The sequence below is a fragment of the Salvelinus alpinus genome, chromosome 7 (assembly GCF_045679555.1).
Source record: "Salvelinus alpinus chromosome 7, SLU_Salpinus.1, whole genome shotgun sequence".
NCBI classification, from domain to species: domain Eukaryota; kingdom Metazoa; phylum Chordata; class Actinopteri; order Salmoniformes; family Salmonidae; genus Salvelinus; species Salvelinus alpinus.
In genome coordinates, this window is record NC_092092.1 from 4,698,994 (window position 1) to 4,717,245 (window position 18,252).

General features: G+C 42.6%; 2 protein-coding genes across 3 annotated transcripts in view; one reads left to right on the plus strand and one right to left on the minus strand.

Moving 5' to 3' along the window:
- The window catches only part of LOC139580331 (uncharacterized), a 65,086-nt gene extending 51,358 nt beyond the window's left edge, over window positions 1–13,728 (minus strand). The window contains exons 1-10 of one of the 2 annotated variants that reach the window (XM_071408886.1): window positions 13,563–13,728; window positions 13,208–13,240; window positions 12,884–12,981; window positions 11,229–11,301; window positions 10,903–11,022; window positions 10,495–10,611; window positions 7,396–7,493; window positions 5,368–5,483; window positions 1,010–1,152; window positions 410–560 (exon numbers count right to left, since the gene is read on the minus strand). In XM_071408886.1, coding sequence (XP_071264987.1) covers window positions 410–560; window positions 1,010–1,152; window positions 5,368–5,483; window positions 7,396–7,493; window positions 10,495–10,611; window positions 10,903–11,022; window positions 11,229–11,301; window positions 12,884–12,981; window positions 13,208–13,240; window positions 13,563–13,712 — 1,099 coding nt within the window. In that variant the 5' untranslated portion in view covers window positions 13,713–13,728. Of the gene's footprint in view, window positions 1–409; window positions 561–1,009; window positions 1,153–5,367; window positions 5,484–7,395; window positions 7,494–10,494; window positions 10,612–10,902; window positions 11,023–11,228; window positions 11,302–12,883; window positions 12,982–13,207; window positions 13,241–13,436 lie in introns of both variants that reach the window. The other variant, XM_071408887.1, reaches the window with a different exon arrangement.
- LOC139580332 (epoxide hydrolase 1-like) lies at window positions 13,509–18,112 on the plus strand. Its single transcript, XM_071408888.1, has 4 exons — window positions 13,509–13,629; window positions 15,004–15,106; window positions 15,982–16,107; window positions 17,588–18,112. Exons 3-4 carry the CDS (start codon window positions 16,016–16,018, stop codon window positions 17,787–17,789), a joined length of 294 nt encoding a protein of 97 aa, XP_071264989.1. The 5' UTR covers window positions 13,509–13,629; window positions 15,004–15,106; window positions 15,982–16,015; the 3' UTR covers window positions 17,790–18,112.
- The last annotated feature ends 140 nt before the right edge of the window (window positions 18,113–18,252 follow it).

Genomic DNA, 18,252 nt, shown 5'->3' on the forward strand with positions numbered 1-18,252 from the left:
TTTTTTGTAACCCCTCCTCCACACACACACACTAGGAGGCAAGACACACAAAGAAGTAAACGCACTCCCCAGAGAGACCGACACGAAACACTAATCGACTGAAACAGACTGGAAAAATTCCACAATAACATCTTCCAAAACAACTACAAAAGCGTGAAAGGACTTATGTTTCATGCCACAAAGCTGGCCAGATAGGAACACAATCATGAATACTTAGTAGTGTGGTTGCCAGTAGTGTAGCTACCGCTTGATAGACCGATTCAAAGTCCTGGTACAGAGTTTAATTGGTATTACTAACAGCCTGAGTTGTCATTAGGCATGTGGTGTGTGTGTGTGGGCGCATCTGCGCTTGCGTTTCCATCTGTTCATGTACTCGTCCATGCGCGCGTGTGTACTAAGCATAATTTACCCAGAGCAGAGATGACACTACCCAGAGTGACCAGGGACTTGTTGATGTTGGCTCCTTCCTTCAGTCTGGCACCGGTCCTCTCACTGCCTGCCAAGTCTACCAGGTGGATCTTACTCACCGTCTCACACGGCAGCTCTGCATCAAACCGAACCTGGAGACCAAGGGGACACACAGACACAGAGCTGTTAACGTCAGGAGGGAGGGAGGGGATGGAGTGAGTGATGGCGAGTAAGGGAGGGATGGTAATAATAATATAATTATCTTATAATATTGGACAATTGGGCTGGTCTTTGGTTGCACCCTAAGGCAAGAAAATACTTATCTTCAACAAAGTCAAAAAGGGTCAACCACACACACCCAAGTAAAAACTGACATGAATACATGGTGTGGTCCTGTGTACGTCAGTTGATCAGATCAAAGTTGTGGGTTCACAGTGAAACACACAAAATAAATAACTCAATGTACTGTAAGTCACTACGGATAAAATAGTATTCTAAGAGGCATGTATTGGTATAATATAGTACAAAAATAGACATTGTGAACACTTGGTCACCAGCAGTTTGTGTGTGTGTGTGTGTGTGTGTGTGTGTGTGTGTTTACCTGTGTGAAGATGATGGTGAAGCTGGAGTGAGAGCGGCTGCTAACGTCATTCATGCCTGTGTTCGCCTTGGTGCGTTTGGCATTCCCAGCATGCATTAGCTCCTCAATATGAGTGTAGTTCTGAACCAGGCGTGTCGACAGGTCTGACCACACACACACACAGAGAGAAAGAGAATCACACCTGACACATCACATCTGCCGACATGCTCATATCCAGTCTACCACAGAGACCAGTGTTGGGTTAGCAACATGTCTACACAGTGTCATGACGTGGCCCTTTCTGGGTGTAGATCGTGGCTTCCCCCTCTCTCCTACACCCAGGTTCTGTTATCTCAGGTCGTAAACTCCTGCCAGAGACTCCCTCCCCCTTTTCAAGCAGAGAGAGAGAGAGACCACAGAGTGAACAAAGGATTTCACGTGGCCAAACTCCTAAATCGTCAAAATGAGAAAATGAAACAGTTGAAGTCGGATGTTTACATACACCGAAGCCAAATATATTTAAAAACTCAGTTTTCCACAATTCCTGACATTTAATCCTAGGAAAAATCCCCTGCCTTAGGTCAGTTAGTATCACCAATTTATTTTAAGAATGTGAAATCACTCTAATAGCAGACCAGCACCATGGATCACTGCATGGTGGGAGACATGGTTAGGGGTCAGAGTTCAAACAGACAGTGCTCCTCCTGCAGACAAAGATGTTCTATTATATTGACAAGATAGTCGAGTGACCGCTCTGACAATGGAAGTTGTTGTCCCAAAGGGCCAAACCCTGTCTCCCACCCAAAGGCATGCGGTCTGATTATCGTGGACACGGCAGACCAGCACCATGGAGCACTGCATGGTGGGAGACAGGGTTTGTCTAGAAGAGATACAGTTGAAGTCGGAAGTTCACATACACCTTGGCTAAATACATTTAAACTCAGTTCCTGACATTTAATCCTAGGAATAATTCCCCATCTTAGGTCAGTTAGGATCCCACTTTAAATTTAAGAATGTGAAAGAATTATTTATTTCTGTTTTTATTTCTTTCAGCACATTCCCAGTGGGTCAGAAATTTACATACACTCAATTAGTATTTGTTAGCATTGCCTTTAAATTGTTTAACTTGGGTCAAACGTTCGGGGTAGCCTTCCACAAGCTTCCCACAATAAGTTGGGTGAATTTTGGCCCATTCCTCCTGACAGAACTGGTTTAACTGAGTAAGGTTTGTAGGCCTCCTTGCTCACACACGCTTTTTCAGTTCTGCCCACACATTTTCTATAGGATTGAGGTCAGGACTTTGTGATGGCCACTCCAATACCTTGACTTTGTTGTCCTTAAGCCATTTTGCCACAACTTTGGAAGTATGCTTGGGGTCATTGTCCATTTGGAAGACCCGTTTGCGACCAAGCTTCAACTTCCTGACTGATGTCTTGAGATGTTTCTTCAATATATCCACAATTTTCCTTCCTCATGATGCCATCTATTTTGAGAAGTGCACCAGTCCCTCCTGCAGCAAAGCACCCCCACAACATGATGCTGCCACCACCCCCGTGCTTCACGGTTGGGATGGTGTTTTCAGCTTGCAAGCCTCCCCCTTTTTCCTCCAAACATAACGATGGTCATTATGGTCAAACAGTTTTATTTTTGTTTCATCAGACCAGAGGACGTTTCTCAAAAAAGTACAATCTTTGTCCTCATGTGCTGTTGCAAACCGTAGTCTGGCTTTTTTTAATGGCAGTTTTGGAGCAGTGGCTTCTTCCTTGCTGAGCGGCCTTTCAGGTTATGTCGATATAGGAATCGTTTTACTGTGGATATAGATACTTTTCTACCTGTTTCCGCCAGCATCTTCACAAGGTCCTTTGCTGTTGTTCTGGGATTGATTTGTACTTTTCGCACCAAAGTACGTTCATCTCTAGGAGACGGAACGCGTCTCCTTCCTGAGCGGTATGACGGCTGCGTGGTCCATGGTGTTTATACTTGCATACTATTGGTTGTACAGATGAACGTGGTACATTCAGGCGTTTGGAAATTGCTTCCAAGGATGAACCAGACTTATGGAGGTCTACAATTTTTTTTCTGAGGTCTTGGCTGATTTCTTTTGATTTTCCCATGATGTCAAACAAAGAGGCACTGAGTTTGAAGGTAGGCCTTGAAATACATCCACAGATACATCTCCAATTGACTCAAATGATGTCAATTAGCCTATCAGAAGCTTCTAAAGCCATGACATCATTATCCAAGCTATTTAATGGCGCAGTCAACTTCATGTATGTAAACTTCTAACCCACTGGAATTGTGATACAGTGAATTATAAATGAAATAATCTGTCTGTAAACAGTTGTTGGAAAAAGTACTTGTGTCATGCACAAAGTCGATGTCCTAACCGACTTGCCAAAAGTAAAGTTCGTTAACAAGAAATTTGTGGAGTGCTTGAAAAACGAGTTTTATTGACTCCAACCTAAGTGTATGTAAACTTCCGACTTCAACTGTATATGTCCACTTGTGAGATTGTAGGAAGGGTCCGTGGACACTTAAAGGACACTTATGTTGAGTGTGTTTCATTTGGTGACCTCACGAAGGACAGGAAACAGAGAACTATATCTCTGAACGTGTACATTTCTCAATTATGTTGTTTGCATCTAATTATTGTATAAAATGAATGAGTAAAGATGAAACTATTCGTGAAATGATGTGAACTTTTAAATTTTGGGAGAATTGTATTCCCTGTAAAGTTTAACTAGTCAGTTTCCACGTCCCCGTGAACACAGACATGATCTGGCGCCTTTTCTACTGTTACGAACAAAAAACCCTCCTGAGGAAATCCTCTTCAGACTAATCAAACCCACAGTGTGAGCTGTGACTGCAAATAGTTCAGACCTCGGTGTAAGCTGAGGTGGCACAGGTTTGAGAACCAAGACTAGAAAACCAAACCACATGGAGCATTAGCTACACGGCTGGAAATGGTTCAACTCTGAGACTATCGATCCCGACAGAATAGGAGAATATCTTAGATACTAATTACTAGTCTGCAGCTAGAAATTATGTAAAACTGGGATGCGAATACCGACAACAGCCGAAACATCTATTCTATGAGAACATTTCTGAATGGTACTCCGAAGTCTCCAGTCTAACCACGAAAGACTTTGATCTTCAGGGAAACAGAAAGAGAGATTAACTCTCCAGATTCCAACAGAGAAGACAACAATGACATACACATGTACTTGCAATTATTCTCGAATGAGCGGCTGTTCACGTGCGAAGGATTAGCATTTCAATGTATATAATTATAGACTGTAAGGGAATCCATTTTGTCTTTCCCGTTCTCAGTCCACACCTACCTTCCCTTTGTCCACCAAGCTGTCATATCATTTTAGCCCACTAGGGAATCTTCCCTATCACTGTTAGTAACCAATATCTACTGTTTGTTTATGCATTTCTGTGATTATTTAGTTAGTAAATAAATGTTTAAGCCAATTGGTGTAAGGATGATTGACATTAAAGGTTTTTTCAGATAACCAACAATTTACGACGTTCAGATGAGACTGACGTGAGGTAAAGAATAATTAATTAATAGAAGACTAATTGATCAGATATTTTTTATATCTGTAGAGTTATATTCGGAAAAGTATAAGTTTGTAATCTGAAGATTGTCCGTGGTGCCCCGACTTCCTAGTTAATTACATTTACATGATTAATTTAATCAAGTAATAATAATTAAAGAATTGATTTGATAAAAATATGTCTTTATATTTAATGATGCCAAAGACACAACAACAGAGACCAGTGTTGAGTTAGAGTAAGCAGCATGTCCAACAAGCTTTTTTAACCTTGTTCTGAACACCTCCAAAACAAAGGTCATGTGGTTTGGTAAGAAGAATGCCCCTCCTCCCACAGCTATGATTACTACCTCTGAGGGTTCAGAGCTTGAGGTAGTCACCTCATACAAGTACTTGGGAGTATGGCTAGACGGTGTACTGTCCTTCTCTCAGCACATATCAAAGATGCAGGCTAAAGTTGCAAAACTGCAGGGATGTAAACAAATTTGTGCACAAAACTTGAGAAGCTTTGTGCATAAGGAACATTCCTGGGATCTTTTAATTCAGCTCATGAAACATGGGACCAACACTTTACATGTTGCCTTCATAATTTAGTTTAGTGTTTCTACCAAATCAATTCATTTTAAAATGTTGATTACTTTTCCTTGACATTATCATTCACCTGATGATAACACAAATGTTGGGCTAACACATGATGGGGTCCCTGTGTTGTCGGTTTGGCTGGGTCCCTGTGTTGTCGATTTGGATGGGAGGGGGGTCCCTGGGCAAGAAAAGGTTGAAGACCCCTGATCAATGCAATAGTGAGTGATAAAGTCTTACTCTCCACATAGGGCCCATCCTTGGGGTGTTCTCTGAGGTGGAGTCCTGACCCGCTCCCTGGGCCCGTCTTAGTCGTGAGAAGGTCCTGCACACGCTCATTATAAATCTCCAGGTAGCTAACAAACAAAGACATGGAACATTTCACGTCATAATCATCACCATCATCATCAATCGACCGCAAGCTTCCTTCAGTATCTACTGAAATCTACCTAGAAAGGTGTTTGCTATTTGATGGGAGATAAGTAGCTTTAACCACATCACATGATAATCTGAAGACGTTAGAAAGCTACTCCATTTCCTGTTCCTGATATCTGTCACTCTGACTAGCTGCTTTCATTCAACCATCAGAATAACTTACCACTTGATCCAAATCATCCCCTGACATAAATTGTATTTAAGCTAATTTTCACTCACTTAGCGAATTACCTCATTAAACCCTGTCAGAAAAACACAATAACAAAAGCCATAATTTTCCTAATCTATTGTTGACAGAAATTAAAGTGCCATTTACATCAAAACAAGTAATCTTTTCACAGCCTGAACAAAGAGAGCTTTATTCTGTTGGGGTTGTGAGTGGGAGGAAAGAGAGAGATTTATTCTGTTGGGGTTGTGAGTGGGAGGAAAGAGAGGTTTATTCTGTTGGGGTTGTGAGTGGGAGGAAAGAGAGATTTATTCTGTTGGGTTGTGAGTGGGAGGAAAGAGAGATTTATTCTGTTGGGGTTGTGAGTGGGAGGAAAGAGAGATTTATTCTGTTGGGTTGTGAGTGGGAGGAAAGAGAGATTTATTCTGTTGGGTTGTGAGTGGGAGGAAAGAGAGAGATTTATTCTGTTGGGGTTGTGAGTGGGAGGAAAGAGATTTATTCTGTTGGGGTTGTGAGTGGGAGGAAAGAGATTTATTCTGTTGGGGTTGTGAGTGGGAGGAAAGAGAGATTTATTCTGTTGGGTTGTGAGTGGGAGGAAAGAGAGATTTATTCTGTTGGGGTTGTGAGTGGGAGGGAAAGAGAGACAGGGAACGTTATTGCTTAGTTGTCTGGAAACAACTTTAACACTCACAACGATCTCTCTCTGAGCACACAAAAATGAAAGCAGACACCATTTCCACCTGATTAAGTTTTAATACCCTGAATGTTTATTTAATTTAAATAGTTCTCTAAATAAATATATTCTGACAGCGGCTGGGGAAAGTATTTTATTTAGTCATAAAATCCATAGGAATTACTACAGCGGAGCTGGTATAAGACAGCTTGTCTTGATGTTCATTGGCATACAGATGTACTATAATCACGATGTACTGTTAAATCATCCAACTAGCAGTCAGGTAAACTAGCCTATCGCTCCTCTATGGGGTTTGGCAGTTAGGTCAGCTATCCTAGCGCTACTGTAGGGGGTTTGGCAGTTAGGTCAGCTATCCTAGCGCTACTGTAGGGGGTTTGGCAGTTAGGTCAGCTATCCTAGCGCTACTGTAGGGGGTTTGGCAGTTAGGTCAGCTATCCTAGCGCTACTGTAGGGGGGTTGGCAGTTAGGTCAGCTATCCTAGCGCTACTGTAGGGGGTTTGGCAGTTAGGTCAGCTATCCTAGCGCTACTGTAGGGGGTTTGGCAGTTAGGTCAGCTATCCTAGCGCTACTGTAGGGGGTTTGGCAGTTAGGTCAGCTAGAGTCCCTCAGACGTATCATACAGAAGGTGAAGAGGCCAATGTTCACCTTCCTTCACCGCATCCTCCCCCAATTGTTCTAATCTGCTCTACTGGGTAGAAGTCTGGACAGGTAAACGTTGTGAACACCACCAGAGATGACCGTACATGGTCGACCCTCAGCTAATTAGTCACATTTTAGATAGGTGCCAAATGAACAAGTCATCCAGCCAACACCATTGGACCACACTGTCTGCCACACTTAGTTAAACTGCTAGTGGTCTCTTTCCTCCCCCCCCCCAGAGGACATCAGTATCTTTATCTATCGCCATCAACTGTTCCGTGACAGCACCCTACAGTAGTTGTTGTTAGGTGCTCACCAGAGCGCTGACTCTTACCTGACCTCTGTGCGGAAGGAGGCCCCATCCACCTGGTCCATCTCTGATATGTGACAGAACAGTCCATCACAGATCCGCGGAATCAGACCGAGATCTCCCTGGAACACAAGGAAGAAAGTACAATAGGAGACATGTACATTTAACATACATACGGTGTATCCTATACTCCCTCTCCTCTGCTGTCCTATACACACACACCCACACACTTGTCCAGTCAAGCAACAACTTCTACAAACACCAACCAAACCGCCAGGGCATCTGATGTGAAGTTAAAGAGTCTACGGCACCTTACACAAAACGCAGCGGAATATGTGAATGTCGTTTTTACGTCACAAGAACAAGGCGGCACCTTGGACGTAGTCCTGCCTATTGCTGCTACGGAGTTACCTGACGCACAAATATTGTTACGGAGCGCACAATTCGTTGAGCAGCATCGGGGCGGTGTTGAGTAGTATGAAACCTCTATTTTACCACAAACTCGCTTTGGTTGAAAATGGAACCAGGAAAATAGATTGTTCCTCTTTCAGAAACAAAGTGGTTTCACAAAATAATTAAACATATAGCCGAAAGGTCGATGTGCCCTTGAGCAAGGCACTTAACCCGAATTGCTCCTGTAAGTTGCTCTGGATAAGACCGTCTGCTAAATGGCTAAAAAGTCATTGTCACCAATCAATTTCAAGATTCCTCCGTCTCAGTTTAGCTTTGCATTAAAATATCCTAAGCTGTCTATTTTACATTGATAACCAAATGTAATCTCAGCGACTGTTAAAACAATGTATGAACAAAAATATGCTTTTTGGTCATAATTTAAGGTTAGGCATTAGGGTTAGCAGTGTGGTTAAGGTTTAGGTTAGGCATTAGGGTTAGCAGTGTGGTTAAGGTTAGGGTTAGGGTTAGCAGTGTGGTTAAGGTTAGGCATTAGGGTTAGCAGTGTGGTTAAGGTAAGGGTTAGGCATTAGGGTTAGCAGTGTGGTTAAGGTAAGGGTTAGGCATTAGGGTTAGCAGTGTGGTTAAGGTTAGGCATTAGGGTTAGCAGTGTGGTTAAGGTTAGGCATTAGGGTTAGCAGTGTGGTTAAGGTTAGGGTTAGGGTTAGCAGTGTGGTTAAGATAAGGGTTAGGCATTAGGGTTAGCAGTGTGGTTAAGGTTAGGCATTAGGGTTAGCAGTGTGGTTAAGGTTAGGGGTTAGGGTTAGCAGTGTGGTTAAGATAAGGGTTAGGCATTAGGGTTAGCAGTGTGGTTAAGGTTAGGCATTAGGGTTAGCAGTGTGGTTAAGGTTAGGGTTAGCAGTGTGGTTAAGGTTAGGGTTAGCAGTGTGGTTAAGATAAGGGTTAGGCATTAGGGTTAGCAGTATGGTTAAGGTTAGGCATTAGGGTTAGCAGTATGGTTAAGGTTAGGCATTAGGGTTAGCAGTGTGGTTAAGATAAGGGTTAGGCATTAGGGTTAGCAGTGTGGTTAAGGTTAGGCATTAGGGTTAGCAGTGTGGTTAAGGTTAGGGTTAGCAGTGTGGTTAAGATAAGGGTTAGGCATTAGGGTTAGCAGTGTGGTTAAGGTTAGGCATTAGGGTTAGCAGTGTGGTTAAGGTTAGGCATTAGGGTTAGCAGTGTGGTTAAGGTTGGGGTTAGCAGTGTGGTTAAGATAAGGGTTAGGCATTAGGGTTAGCAGTGTGGTTAAGGTAAGGGTTAGGCATTAGGGTTAGCAGTGTGGTTAAGGTTAGGCATTAGGGTTAGCAGTATGGTTAAGGTTAGGCATTAGGGTTAGCAGTGTGGTTAAGGTTAGGGTTAGGCATTAGGGTTAGCAGTGTGGTTAAGGTTTAGGTTAGGCATTAGGGTTAGCAGTGTGGTTAAGGTTAAGGTTAGGCATTAGGGTTAGCAGTGTGGTTAAGGTAAGGGTTAGGCATTAGGGTTAGCAGTGTGGTTAAGGTTAAGGTTAGGCATTAGGGTTAGCAGTGTGGTTAAGGTTAAGGTTAGGCATTAGGGTTAGCAGTGTGGTTAAGGTTTAGGTTAGGCATTAGGGTTAGCAGTGTGGTTAAGGTTAAGGTTAGGCATTAGGGTTAGCAGTGTGGTTAAGGTAAGGGTTAGGCATTAGGGTTAGCAGTGTGGTTAAGGTAAGGGTTATGTTTAAAATAACATTTTATGACTTTGTGACTGTACCAGCTTGCCTCCATGACAAGATTCATGACAAATTCCAACCTGCACAAAAACAGCCCCAAGCCATGTGCTTTTTCTCTGTACCCAAAATATGATGGCGTTCTATTTTTAGCAGTTATAGTTGAGAATACATTGAAGCAGTATAAGAATATTTGCCAGGGCATATTATTGAATTAGAAATCTGATTATTTCACATGGGGGAGATGTAGGAACCTAAAAAGGCTATCTTGCGGTTTTTAGCCAGCAAGCTGCTAGCGGAGTAGCCTACAGCCCAACTGTCCCAAAACGAGGTAATGTAAAACAAACCTAAACTTTCATTACATGTAGCTATTACTCAAATATGCAGTGATTCCATGTGTTATTTCATAGTTTTGATGTCTTCACTACTATTCTACAATGTAGAAAATAGTAAAAAGAAAAACCCTGCAATGAGTAGGCGTGTCCAAACTTGACTGCTACTATTTATCTATATATCATTTTATTACAAATATTTCTGCTGAAATGGGCTTGGATACCATTTGTATGTATCTGCCAGCAGTTTGAAAGAAGTTGAAAGCAGTTTTGCGAGCCATTGCTGACTAGAGTTAGCATACAATCACTGTGCCATCTGTTCCAATAGACATCCAGCCATTGTGTTAATGCTAGTTAGCAACTTCAAAATGCACACAGGCACACAAAAAAAAAAAATTGGTATCACCAAGTTCATCCACTCTGGCTAATCTTCGCACAGCCACCGCTAGCTCTTCATCTTCCTACAGTGCCATGACGCGCAAAAGTTATATTTCAGATGGTGTCAACGTTATTTAATTTTCATGCATTTTAGTGTAAAAGGTCCTTTATTTTTTTTAAAGTCACAAATTCATTTCATTGTAAAAGTTCCTTTAAAAAAAAGTCAATCTCAAAGTTGTAAAACAAAAAAATAAATAATAATAATAATCATGGGTGACTTACTGGGCTTCCTATCATGGTATAAGACTTCCCTGATCCGGTTTGTCCATAGACGAACACACAGGCATTGTAACCTTCAAACGCTGCCTTCAGGACATCACAGCCCAAGTCTTTAAACACCTGCAATGAACAGGGATGGCAGGGGGGGTAGTAAGAGGTGAATTAGGGGTTAAGCCTGATGCATGTGTGAAACCAGGGGCGAGTTCAGTTGGTACGTGGGAGTTCTGCTCTGGAGGATAAGAGCTGTAAGAACAGAGATGTACAGCCTCTCCTCCACATAGAGAACACCACAGGGTCTCCACTGAGGGTATAGCTGATGAACAGTGTGCCACTTGAGTGGCTGCAGGTTCAGAGGTGTGTGTGTGTGTGTGTGTGTGTGTGTGTGTGTGTGTGTGTGTGTGTGTGCTATACCTTCTCCTGAGGCACAAAGTTGGGGCTTCTGACATCAGTAGAATCGTAGGAGAAATCATAGGAGAATGAATGTCTTCCTCCGTCCGTCAGGCCACTGCCAGGAATGCCTTTGTGTATGTCCTACAAAGAAACAGCTTTGATTCATTTATAAAACAGGAGAGCCATTGTCATTGTGCCATCTTCATTCTAGAACCTTCGGTTGGTCCCGATATTTGTACAAACATTTCTCATATCATCATTATCATAATCTGTTCCTTCCCCCAGAATCTATGTCACTCAAAACAAAAGCTCAAGAATGGTTTCTGATGATTTCATGCTGCATTGACCTTTTTGTTGCAGTCTACAGAAGTGGTGTTCCCCTCCATGTGGATAATCACCTTCGCTGACATTTCCTTTTCTCTGTGAAATGGATGTAGATTTTAGAGCAGTTTACAGGAAGTCAAAGTCAGGCTGTTTTATGTAGAAAGAAAACAGCAAACAATGTCCAATGTAGGCCTACAGCCGATTTATTGTTAGTTTGTGGGTGAGTAAGTGCCATGACGATAAATACAGTCAATGTCGTGACGATAATTTACTTGAACAAGAAAACACCTCTTATCGGGTAACAAGAATTTGAACTGTGCAGTTCATCTTTGAAAAAGCACCATTGGACTTTAATCTCTAGTGTTGCGTAAATTATTACTATATTTATCCCTCAACATTATATATAGAATAGATATCCTATTTCTTTACTCTTCTAATGATATATATAGCCTTCATTCCAGTGGAGGCTCCTCAGAGGAAGAAAGGGAGGACCATCATCCTCAGTGAATATTTTTTTTTTTAAAGTGAAACATTTAAAAAAAGGTATCATTTTCAGATAAAACTATACTAAATATATTTGTCACCAAATAATTGACTAAAACACTAATAGGAAATGAAGGTCTACAGTAGCCCTCAACAGAACTCTGTAGGGTAGCACCATGGTGTACCACAGGTAGTTTTCATCCTCCTCTGCTTACATCAACTAAAAATACAAAACCTAGGAGGCTCATGGTTTTCACCCCATTCCATAGACTTACACAGTAATTATGACAACATCCGGAGGACATCCTCCAACCTATCAGAGCTCTTGCAGCATTAACTGACATTTTGTCAACCCAAACAAAGGATCAGAGAATGACTCTAGTACTGAAAGCATAAGCTATCGCTAGTTAGCCTACTCAAACAACCAGCAACCAGCTCAAAACAGAGAGGGGTGCTATGTTAGCTAGCTGGCTATCCAACACTGGAACTCTTCCAAATCAATTAATTGCGTTTTTGATGTTCTTACTTTGTCACCTCCGGGGCAGTAACTACTAAACCGCTTAGTTACTGTACACTATAGTATAGAGTTCCCCAACTGGCAGCCAGCAGGTGTTTTTCTATTGGACATTAGACTAAAAACACCATGAAATTATCACCAAGTGATTTTAATTTAAGAAATATGTTAGTATACCCACACATAAGAGACATTTGATCATATACAAATGTAAACAAGGTTTGAAATAATTGTTTTATCTGTTTCTTGTGGTCAATTTGCAATCTACAAATGATTTGTAATTACTTTCCAGCCCCTGACCAAACACTCAAGAAAATAAAAAAAATCTGTCACTGATTTAAATAAAATCTCTCGAAAATCTCTCTCGATGTCGTAAACTTTCATGGGGAAATTCGAGTATCATGTAGTAGCCTGAACCTATCGATTGAGTTGGGTGAATGGAAAATTAATGACGGCCATCCAATATGCTGTAATAAAAAAAATGACCATTAAGAAATGAATCGTCCTCCATCATCTTAGAAGGCACAGACCCCACTGATTCATTCATATGCTGAGTCATGTCATCATAAATCAAGTTATATCAATCTGATACGGCAACATGAAAAACATTGTTATGGATTGTCCATTCCGATTAAAGGAGAGTATACATAATAAATGACAGAATCCCTCAGTATTACAGACCTTTTGTTCAACGGTCGAACACGGACAGCCACACACACCGACGCCATGGCACGGCGCACGTTGGTCCAAATCACCTGAGAACTGCACCTGACAGCGAACTGATCAAATACAACAAACAAAAACCATACACCGTGTCAGCCACATAAGTAGCTACAATCAGTTACATTTAAAATGGTAACATAGTGATTAAGTTTCAAGGCTGCGGGTAATTTACTCGTTTGACAGGCCTCTTCCGTTAGTTTACTTCTCAGAACAGACTGATATCAAGTTGAATGTAACAGTGCGCTGCTGCCACCGTGTTTGTCCCGGTCTGAACAGACTCACCGCTAGGTGGCTCCAATTGATCTGGGCTCCAGTCTTCCCACAGACGTTTCCCATGATGCAACGCACAGAGGGATTTTCAAAACAGCGATGGCGGAACAAATAAACGGGGAAGTGCTTGCAGTGAGTTTAGAAACATCTAATACATTCACAAATTATCACAACCTCCGTTCAAAAATATGCCTAAAAACTTCGCAAGAAAAAGGGATCAACGTAACGTTACATTCTGTACCGGATTCAATGTGTAACGACCCGAGCTGGACAAAACGACTTCTCAGAAGAACCACCGGCTACAGAAACCTCTGGGCGACGATCCCCCAAAAAATACAGACAACAACAATCAAATATATAAACACACCAAACAGTTCCAATGCAAATGATATATCTTCAGGTCAGATGAAATCCAAAGATGTCGTAGTAAGCAGGTAAGATGATGAAAACTAGATACACGCCAGTGTCTGTGATTTTGGTGGGTCTCTTCTAACTGTGTTCCTATTCCCTTATGCATGATGTTCACGTGCTGGTATTTGTAGCTAGTTAAATGTACCGCGAATACGTCAAGTACGTCAACCAGGTCATATGACATGTATGATACGTCAGGTGATCAACTATTTGACGCATATAAGTCATTAGTTGTATTGCAAAATAAGATTATTAAGCTAACACACCCTGACCACAGCCAATATCCTAAAAAGTTTGAGAAGACATGTTATTTGAAAGTGATCTGCTCTGAGTTTGAGGTGGTCCTATCAGCACTTCAATCAGGCCCACTAGACATAAAAACAAAAAAAATGTACCACTTTTTTCTCTACAATTTCATGGTATCCAATTGGTAGTTACAGTCTTGTCCCATCGCTGCAACTCCCGTACGTACTCGGGAGAGGTGAAGGTCGAGAACTGTGCCGTCCTCCAAAACACGACCCAACCATGCAGCACTGCGTCTTGACACAATGCCCACTTAACCCGGAAGCCAGCCACACCAACGTGTCAGAGGAAACACTGTGCACCTGGCGACCTTGTCAGCGTGCATGCGTCCGACCCGCCACAGGAGTTGCTAGAGTGCGACAGGATAAGGACATTCCAGCCAGCCAAACCCTATCCTAACCTGGATGACGCTGGGCCAATTGTGCGCAGCCTCATACGTCTCCTGGTTGCTGCCAGCTCCGGGATCGAACCCGGGTCTGTAGTAACACCTCTAGTGTAACAGTATAGCTTCCGTCCCTCACCTCGAACCAGGGACCCTCTGCACACAGACAAGTCACCCTCGAAGCATCGTTACCCATCGCTCCACAAAAGTTGCGGCACTTGCAGAGCAAGGGGAACAACTACTTCAAGGCCTCAGAGCGAGTGACGTCACCGATTGAAACGCTATTAGCGCCCACCACCGCTAACTAGCTAGCCATTTCACATTGGTTACACTAGCACTGCGATGCAGTGCCTTAGACCGCTGCGCCACTAGGGAGGCCCCCGCAAAATGATTTGAACAAACAATTAGTCCCCCAGAAAATGCAGCCCTCTGTTAAATTTCTAAATCGCGATGTGGCCCCACCACTGCTCTCGGGAAATTCAGAAAACTGATTGATGACCTTAATACAGATGAATGTCTTTGTTTTTTATGATCTTGTTTTTCTTTCTGTATTTATATTTTCTGTGTATTTTATGTATTTAAGGGCTGTAAAAGAGACCATGGTTTCAGTATGACTCCCTGGTAAAATAAATAAATGCAAGGACACACAGACCTCTGATGGCTTAGCTGTAGTAGTTGTACTAATCATATTGTGAAATGTCTCCCCCTGCAGGTTGTGGACTGAATGACTCTCCAGTAGGCCTGGCTGCTTACATACTGGAGAAGTTTTCCACCTGGACTGACTTCAACAACAGGGAAGATGGGGGGCTGGAGAGGTACAAGCTACAGTCCACCCCTGTTTACTTTGGGTTGTGAATTGACAAATATACACTACCGTTCAAAGGTTTGGGGTCACTTAGAAATGTCTTTGTTTTTTAGAGAAAGGCTAATTTTTTGTCAATTAAAATAACATCAAATTGATCAGAAATACATTGTAGACATTGCTAATGTGGTAAATGACTAGCTGGAAATGGCAGGTTTTTTATGGAATATCTACATAGGTGTACAGAGGCCCATTATCAACAACCATCACTCCTGTGTTCCAATGGCACGTTGTGTTAGATAATCCAAGTTTATCAGTTTAAAAGGATAACACAACTTGCCATTGGAACACAGGACTGATGGTTGTTGATAATGGGCCTATGTAGACATTCCATAAAAAACCTGCCGTTTCCAGCTACAATAGTCATTTACAACATTAACAACGTATTTCTGATCAATTTGATATTTTCATGGACAAAAAAATAGCTTTTCTTTCAAAACAAGGACATTTCTAAGTGATCCCAACGGTAGTGAACATATTTTTTAGGGGGTGAATATATTGCTGTCCCATCAATTACTCTTAACCAAATGATGGTCAGATCTGCCAAAACTAGGGGAAACATTCAATACAACTTTATTTGTCCCAGCAGAACAATGATCCTATTCTATTTGCATGAACATGTTGCCTTGGTAGCACCCATTCACAGTCCTATTCACTTGACACCAAACGGGAGAAACAAACTGAAACAGGGGGACTACCTTTGTTGTATTCATCAGTGCACACCGTAGCAAAACATTTTGCAACTGAAAAAGTGTTTCGTATTGGAGAATGAATAAAACCCAGGGCTGTTGATTGGTTCATTGAGAAAGCCTGGTTCCTGTCTTTTAGGAAGTTCACCCTGGACGACCTGCTGACCAACATCATGATCTACTGGACCACCGGCTCCATCGTGTCCTCCATGAGGTTCTACAAGGAGAACTTAAAGACCAACATTGAGAACAGACTGGATAACAAGTGAGTTTGTATGTGTGGTGTCATATGGTCCAGTATGACACGGGCTGTTCCTACAGGGCCTGTCCATTTAATATGACACGGGCTGTTCCTACAGGGCCTGTCCAGTTTAATATGACACGGGCTGTTCCTACAGGGCCTGTCCATTTAATATGACACGGGATGTTCCTACAGGGCCTGTCCAGTTTAATATGACACGGGCTGTTCCTACAGGGCCTGTCCATTTAATATGACACGGGCTGTTCCTACAGGGCCTGTCCATTTAATATGACACGGGCTGTTCCTACAGGGCCTGTCCAGTTTAATATGACACGGGCTGTTCCTACAGGGCCTGTCCATTTAATATGACACGGGCTGTTCCTACAGGGCCTGTCCATTTAATATGACACGGGCTGTTCCTACAGGGCCTGTCCAGTTTAATATGACACGGGCTGTTCCTACAGGGCCTGTCCATTTAATATGACACGGGCTGTTCCTACAGGGCCTGTCCATTTAATATGACACGGGCTGTTCCTACAGGGCCTGTCCATTTAATATGACACGGGCTGTTCCTACAGGGCCTGTCCAGTTTAATATGACACGGGCTGTTCCTACAGGGCCTGTCCATTTAATATGACACGGGCTGTTCCTACAGGGCCTGTCCAGTTTAATATGACACGGGCTGTTCCTACAGGGTCTGTCCAGTTTAATATGACACGGGCTGTTCCTACAGGGCCTGTCCAGTTTAATATGACACGGGCTGTTCCTACAGGGCCTGTCCATTTAATATGACACGGGCTGTTCCTACAGGGCCTGTCCATTTAATATGACACGGGCTGTTCCTACAGGGCCTGTCCAGTTTAATATGACACGGGCTGTTCCTACAGGGCCTGTCCATTTAATATGACACGGGCTGTTCCTACAGGGCCTGTCCAGTTTAATATGACACGGGCTGTTCCTACAGGGCCTGTCCAGTTTAATATGACACGGGCTGTTCCTACAGGGCCTGTCCATTTAATATGACACGGGCTGTTCCTACAGGGCCTGTCCAGTTTAATATGACACGGGCTGTTCCTACAGGGCCTGTCCATTTAATATGACACGGGCTGTTCCTACAGGGCCTGTCCATTTAATATGACACGGGCTGTTCCTACAGGGCCTGTCCATTTAATATGACACGGGATGTTCCTACAGGGCCTGTCCAGTTTAATATGACACGGGCTGTTCCTAAAAACCAATAATAGACGCTATTTAATAATACATGCCAAGGGACGTATAGTACATTTTGTAGTTTTATGTGATCCTTGCGGGACTTGAACCCATGATCATGCTTGCTTTGTGTTATGATAACAGGCTCCCAATAATGAGATGTTCCAGGTGATTGTTTTCTACCTACTTTAGTTGAATGCACTGATTGGCAGAAACTCTGCTGAAATGAGTGTCTGCTATGACTAAAAATGTAAATGTGTGGCTGTGTTTGTTAACCTGTCTCTCGTGTCCTCAGTACGGGGGTGTATGTGCCTACAGGCCTGGCCGCGTTTCCCAACGAGCTAATGCACGTGCCCCAGTCGTGGGCCAGAGACAGGTTCAGGAACATCTACTCCTACTCTTACATGCCCCGAGGAGGCCACTTCGCTGCCTTCGAGGAGCCACAGCTCCTGGCTGACGACCTGCTGCAGTTTGTGAAGAAGGTGGAGAAGTTGTAGAGTTGATGGATACAAGAGGTCGACTCTCCACTCCTGCCAAGTGCCTGGAAGAAAAACCAGCAGGACTGCAGAACGTGATAACACTACAGCTTGGAATTGTAGCTCTGTACTAAAAACATTTAAATGTTAATCTAAGATAAAAAGTCAGAAGCACTGTCTGATTATCAGGTAAATACTTTGTCAATCAGTGATGTTAACACTGCAATATGATCATGCTCAGTGATTGTGTTGGTGTAATATTAAGCCTATACAGTCAACATAATGGACCAATACTGTAATCAAAAAATGAAATGATCAGCACTTCAATACAGATTACAAATGTCTTCCAGATTCCACAACAACTGTGTGAAAGCAGCCTCAATCACAGATGTCTGTTCTTCTCTTGTTGTAATAATGCACTACTGCTATAGTATACTATACTACTGCTGTACTGCTATAGTATACTATACTACTGCTGTACTGC

Bases quoted from the DNA above. Each gene is read 5' to 3' on its own strand.
- LOC139580332 (XM_071408888.1), top strand. From the start codon at position 16,016: ATGATCTACTGGACCACCGGCTCCATCGTGTCCTCCATGAGGTTCTAC. The intron at 16,108-17,587 runs GTGAGTTTGTAT...TCGTGTCCTCAG, and splicing joins GAGAACAGACTGGATAACAA to TACGGGGGTGTATGTGCCTA.